This window comes from Chrysemys picta, unplaced genomic scaffold (assembly GCF_011386835.1).
Source record: "Chrysemys picta bellii isolate R12L10 unplaced genomic scaffold, ASM1138683v2 scaf2502, whole genome shotgun sequence".
Classification (NCBI taxonomy): domain Eukaryota; kingdom Metazoa; phylum Chordata; order Testudines; family Emydidae; genus Chrysemys; species Chrysemys picta.
In genome coordinates this window covers 2,124-8,312 of record NW_027055205.1, presented here as the reverse complement: position 1 = coordinate 8,312, position 6,189 = coordinate 2,124, and the positions used below count along the sequence as shown (strand labels likewise).

Below are 6,189 nucleotides of genomic sequence, written 5' to 3'. Positions count from 1 at the left end.
AGGGATATGCGTTCCATCTATCGCCATGCCGCAGTTAGAGAAACCGAGAGCATTAAAGCCATCCACAATGGTCTGCACATTTTCCAAGGTCACTACCCTTGATAGCAGCTGGTCAATGATTGCGTTGGCTACTTGCAGCACAGTAGCCCCCACAGTAGATTAGCCCACTCCACACTGATTCCTGACTGACCGGTAGCTGTCGGGCGTTGCAAGCTTCCACAGTACTATGGCCTCTCGCTTCTCAACTGTGAGTGCTGCTCTCATTTTGGTGTCTTTCCACTTCAGGGCAGGGGACAGCAAGTCACAAAGTTCCATGAAAGTGGCCCTATGCATACGAAAATTTTGCAGCCACTGGGAATCATCCCAGACCTGCAACACTATGCGGTCCCACCAGTCTGTGCTTGTTTCCCGGGCCCACAATCGGCGTTTCATGGCATGAACCTGGCCCAACGCCACCATGATCTCCCAATCGCCACATGCCGTGCTTCTAGGAACATAGGTGTCCATGTCCTCATCAGTATAGTAATCGCGCTGTCGTTGCTTCCTCGCCCATTTTTGCAGATACTGCACATACTGCTGGATAATGTGCGAGGTATTTACAATGGTCAAGACTGCACTGGAGATCTGAGTGGGCTCCATGCTTGCCGTGCTATGGCGCCTGCACGGGTAATCCTGAAAAAATGGCGCAAAATGTAGGAGAGCTGTTCGGTTCAAGATGGCTGATAAAAGGCGGGAAATGGTTGCCTTCTGTAGCTTCCACATGAGCCCAGCACTGACAACATGTAGAAATTTGCTAGCGATGCAAGAATGGGGGAGCAGAGTTTGTGGCGGAAGCTGTGCTGCTCGGTTCACGATGGCCGAACAACGGCGGGAAATGGTAAGGGTCTTTCTCTCTTTTGCACAGTTCTGTTTTCTGCTTACTAACAAAAAAGGATCGTTCTCTTTCTTGCTGTTTTCTGTACTTTACACAGCCCTGTGTCCCTGACGCAGGATCTCTTGCTAATTTTTCTGCCATTTGATTTCTTTTGCCCAACCTTCTCAACCTTCCTTTATATTTCCCTTTTATTTAATTAGCCTTTACTTTTTAAAATTTATTTCAACTTTTTTACTCTTATTATTTTTTAGTCCCAACAAAAATAACCTTTTACCACATTCTTACTAATCTATAAAACAAACTCCTCTCTCTTGTTGCTTTCTCTAGTTTCCCCTTTTTCTTCTATTTAAAATAACCTTTCTTTCCTTTTTTCCTCTAAGCCTAACCAATCTTTCTTTTTTTAAAACTCCTTTCCTTTAAGGCCTCTGTAGCGAGGGGGCGTGGCCTCCTGCCCTGACAGACAGGGAGGGAGCCATGAACGCCCCCTGTTGGGCAGAACCAGGACTTCCGCGGCCACCCCACCGGAAGCAGAAGGGCGGGACAGGAAGCGGAACTATAAAAGGCTGGTCCTCCAGCTCAGTCGGGAGAGAGATGCCGGAGGAGCAGGACGTCTCTTCCCCGCTGCGTGACCCCAGACCTAACGGAGACAGCTATCCTGACAGAGACCCAGAGGGGCTGACAGAGCTGCAAGACGCTGGGGTCTCCGACGAGCTGGTGGGGCTGCCACTAGCCGTCTACCCCAGCGAAGCAAACAACAACCCTGGAACCCATGTACACATGGAATCGAATGTAGGAAGTAGCCCAGGGAAGCCAAATCAGATTCAGCTGTGTTATTGACTACAAGCCGGCCAGCATGTTGCAGTTGGACTTTTGCCGCTGACCCAGTGTCGGACAACTCCACTGCAGTTTGGGCCCTGGGCTGGGACGCAGTGGAGCGGGAGGGCCTGGGTTCCTCTACCCCCACCACCCCAACATCAGGAGTGGTAGCCTCCCCACCTGGTTGTCAGGAGGCCTGCATTGGTCTGGCACCCGCCTGAATCCGGATGCCAGACAGTTGTGCTGACTCTCCCACCAGAGAGCTAACCTCCCCTAGACTGCGACAGCTCTGCCGGACTGTAGGCCAGAGCCCCCCTACTTGCTTGCTGCCCCACCCTGATCAGTGACCCGGCAAATGGACCTTCTGTTGCTCTGGCTGCCTGACTGTAGGCCACAGCCCGTTCTCGATTGCTGCCCTGCCCTGATTGAGGGCCCTGGGCAAACAGACTCTCTACCATTACTTGGCCTGACTGCAGGCTAGAACCATTAACACTGAGCTACTTTTCCCCTGAACCAAGGTACCCGGAAGTATCATAGCAAAGGGCGTGGTCTCCCGCCCAGACGGACGGGGAGGGAGCCATGAACCCCTTCAGTCTCTCTTTCTACTCATTCATACTTTTTCTCTAAATATGTCAAAACACAGGCACACAACCTTCCCCCGGCCAAACACAGAAAAATAACACAAAATAAATTTTCAAAATGGCTGACGGCACCAAAAACATACACGACTGGAAATGGGGATGGAGGGTGGGACGTAAATGCTACACAGTGCATGGAAACCTATCAAAAAGTACATGGTGATGAAAACTATCGAGCAGTTAACTACTCACATGGCTGCGCAGAGCAGGCGGCCAATGGGGAAGAAGCCATGGTCTGGCACGAAGCTCCCAGGGAAGGGAGGCTGGCTTTTCCCAGAACTAGGGCAGCTGGGCAGCTTCAATGACCGGGCTCTCCTTAGTGCACATTGTTCTTATCCTATGAAAGCATGTCCATAGGCTGCTGTGGGCTGGCGGGTGGTTCTTGAACGCCTCCAGGATGAAGATGGTCTGAGAAGCCAGGCTTTGGACCGAGGAGTTGCTGTCCTGCTGCAAGCCTTTGAGGTCTAAGATTGAAAGGAAGGAAATGGAGGTCAGAGCCACAGCGCTCTGGAGAGCCCCAGCAAACCAAGCCAGCGCTGTACCTCTCGGCCTGTGACAAGGAGGCAGCAGGCTGGGAGGCGGGAGGCAGGGGACTAGCAGGAACAACCAGCAACCTTCACTAAACATCCCTGCTGCCCTCCACAAATGAGGGAGCCTCCAGACACAGGCAAGAAGTCCCAATGAACCCCATTCACTCACTATTTCTAGGACTGCCCCATCCCTGCAGTATCTGAGCACCTCATCCCTGCCTGTATTTACCCTCCGCCTTCCCCGCAATGCACAGATGGGCACTTAGGTCCAGAGAGGGGGAGAGTCATAAAGGGGGCTTGGACATTGTTAGGCTATGCCTAACTTTAGGTGCCCTGCTGCCATCCAGGAAATGCCGAGGAGGGAGCTCAGCCATTCTCTAGCTCTGGTTGGGAGGCCCAGCTGTGAACCTGCTCTGGGAGTGAGAAGCCTGAGCTATATCACTCCCCCCTCCGCCATTCGCCAACAAATGTGGAGATGCTGCTCTGCCCTGCGCTGCCCAGGGGTCCGGGCACGCAGCAAGGAGGTAGGTGACAGGACGTCACCTCTGCCTCATTTGGAGCAGTGGCTTCACCCCAGGCACCCCACGTGGAGGTGACTGCTCCAAACACTGGGCTAGTGAGTGCAAGGGGGGAGGCAGCACCCCACCTCGGCTGTGTTTGGTGGGGGGGCAATCATCTCTGAAGGCCAGCCAGCTCAGGCCCAGTTTGGGGATCTGCCAGGCCGCAGCTCTGAGGTCAGGGCTAAGTGCCTGGCACATGCCAACCAGCAGACACGACAGGGTGAGGGGGCAGCTGATCAGGGGTTTGGGATCTACATTTTGCATCCCTTTGTGGCTCTCGCCCGAGATCATGTTGCTGGCGTCGGAGATTGAACCCAGCCCACGGCCCTGGGCCGTTCATCCCCCTAGCGCTCAGTGCTCAAAGCAGGTACCACCCACCGTTGCAGATGGCATCCAGCTTGTCCTGGCTCCTCTGGTCCAGCTGCCGGGCAGCGAGCCCTACACATACAAACAGCTCATCACATCCCCGCATCCCCAGCGAGGGTGTCAAATGTCACCCTCCAAGCAACCCCTCGCTTCCCCCGCCCCTCGCTGGCCAGGACGGTGCTCCCGAGTCCCCAGGGGAAAGGGTGAGTCCCCAGGGATGGTTACAGGGCTGGTTGCCAAAGGAGAGCACAGCACCTTGAGGGTTCACTACCAAGAGCCCATGGTGGGGTATGCGGGGGGGGGGAATGGGGACTGCATGGGGAGCAGTGGGGTTAGAGGGGGCCCATCAGCCCATCAAGGCAGTTTGGGGTGAGCTTGCTCCTGCGGACTTCTGACACCCTTGATCCTGCATTGGACAATCAGGAGCCCAAGGGTTACTTATCGCTGCTGGCAGGGACTGAGGAGAGCCTGGGACCGGATCCAGCCCCCCTGTTAAAGGGACCCCTGCTCTGTGGTTACCTATGAACCTGATGGCCGCTTGTCTAAGTGGAGTCTGTGGGTTCTCCAGAAAGGCCATGGTCTGGCACAGAAAGTTGTTGGCTCTCCCCTTGTAGCGCGTCAGCTAGGACCAGAACAAGGGAGCACAAGGTTATTAAAGGCCTTTCCGTCCCGCAGGCCGGGTTCCAGGTGTGTGGAGCGCACGTCCTGTTTTCACCCCTCTTTCCTGTGCCGGGGGGATCACGCAGAGGGACTACACCCAGGGCCAGGAGTGGTCCCAGGGCTGGGGCTCAGTGTGGGCACAGAGCCGGGCAATGGGGGGTGCCCTATCCACCGATTCCCCCGCTCCTACCACGAGGGCTGCGCAGTGAATGACCTGAGGGCTCCCTCACCAGGCAGTCACAGCTTTGCCAGGTATCCTTGCGCTGGATGAAGCCACCAAGCTGGTGCCACTTCAGGAATTCTGCCGCACTGCTGAGGGTGTCCCAACACACCTGCAAAACAAGTGGGGCCAGGGCGAGCCGGCCACGGTTACGGGAGCTGGAAGCCACTAACCTTGTTACCCGGAGGCGGGAAGGCCGTGCGTGCTGAACGCTTCCCGGCCCCAGGTTGCTTGCGGAAGGGCGGCGGTGTGGCTAAGGCAATAGCTGGAGACCTGACTCAATTCCCAGCTCTCCCTGCAGGAACTCAGGCAAGTTGCTTAGGCCCAGGGCTGCAAAGGGATTTAGGTGCCTAATGCCTATGGGTGATCAATACTTTTGAGGCGCTAGGCCTCATGCTGTGCCTCAGTTCCCCACCTCATGGTGGGTAGGAGGGTGAATTCATTGGTGCTGGTGGCATTTGGCTCCCAAGTGATGGTGGCCATGAGCGCTAGCATGTGCAGAGACACCTGGGGCGGGGGGAGGGGGGACGGCTTGGGCATCTCATGTCTAGTATGGGCTGTACGGGCCGCTTGGCCAAGGGCACACTGGGTCCTGCGCACCATCTGGAGACTGGGTAGCCCTGCTCCTGGTAGGGGCCATGGCCAGGGTTGTGCTCTTCCCACCACCACAGCCAGGGAATGTGCGGAGGCCAGTGGCTGTAGGAGTGGTGAGGCGACCCCTCCCCCCACCCAATCTCTCAGCCTGGCTGCAGGGGGGGAGTGTTGGGCTCAGAGGATGCAGGGAAGACTCAGCAGTTGGGTGGGGCGCCATGGTCATGGCGCTACTGCACTCAACGTTCAAGTGATTTTGAGCGCGTGACTGTCACAGCACTGAGCACCTGCCCTCTGTCAGCGAGACCCTTTAAAGAGGGGGTGTCACATGTTGCCCCCTCAAAACAAATTACTGGTCACTCTGTAACGGTATCCGCTGCAGGCTCCAGCTCGTGGCCTCACCTGGGACACGTTGGGACGCTCATCATGCACGAGGAGGAGCAGCGGGACCAGGCTCTGGAGCACATGCGCCTTCATCCGCCTCCTGTCGAGCCCCCTTACAAGCTCCAGCAGGTGTTTAAAGAGGGTGATGGAGAGCACCCGGAGCCTGCTGGACACCTGCAAGAGACGACGTGGGGAGGAGACGCTGTGACAGTCATTCTCACCCAGCGGGGCGAGCGCTCACTGTGCCAGAGATGTCTGCCCTGCAGGGGGTATTGGTAACTCACCCCCAGCCATACAGCCACAGCTGGGGCCAGAGTCTCATGGGCATAGCGCCATTGACGGCAATAGAGATGCAGATTTTCACCAGTTGAGGGGCTGGCCTGGTAACTTCTTGGCCAGGGAGAGCAGTAAGGTGGGGTGAGACTGCCCCTGGACTCTCACAGCCAGCTCTGGGCACACTGACATCAACACACACCTGTGTCAGCCAAGGGGGAATGCTCAGGGCAGAGCAGTGCCAGGACAGGGGCGGCAGAGAGGGAGTGATGAGGAA

The 6,189-nt window shown here is 56.4% G+C and overlaps 1 protein-coding gene across 1 annotated transcript; it reads right to left on the bottom strand.

The window, feature by feature from the left end:
- Positions 1-2,515: 2,515 nt before the first annotated feature.
- On the bottom strand, positions 2,516-5,984 carry LOC135980281 (maestro heat-like repeat-containing protein family member 6). Its single transcript, XM_065580318.1, has 5 exons — positions 5,658-5,984; positions 4,675-4,776; positions 4,304-4,406; positions 3,797-3,856; positions 2,516-2,792 (listed from the first exon to the last, which is right to left on the bottom strand). Exons 1-5 carry the CDS (start codon positions 5,730-5,732, stop codon positions 2,608-2,610), a joined length of 525 nt encoding a protein of 174 aa, XP_065436390.1. The 5' UTR covers positions 5,733-5,984; the 3' UTR covers positions 2,516-2,607.
- Between the last annotated feature and the right edge of the window lie 205 nt (positions 5,985-6,189).

Excerpts from the sequence above, each read along its gene's own strand:
- LOC135980281 (XM_065580318.1), bottom strand. The coding sequence starts at position 5,732 with ATGAAGGCGCATGTGCTCCAGAGCCTGGTCCCGCTGCTCCTCCTCGTG. Across the intron at positions 4,407-4,674 it reads GGCAAAGCTGTGACTGCCTG|CTGACGCGCTACAAGGGGAG; the intron begins GTGAGGGAGCCC and ends TTCTGGTCCTAG. Across the intron at positions 3,857-4,303 it reads AGCGGCCATCAGGTTCATAG|GGCTCGCTGCCCGGCAGCTG; the intron begins GTAACCACAGAG and ends TTGTATGTGTAG.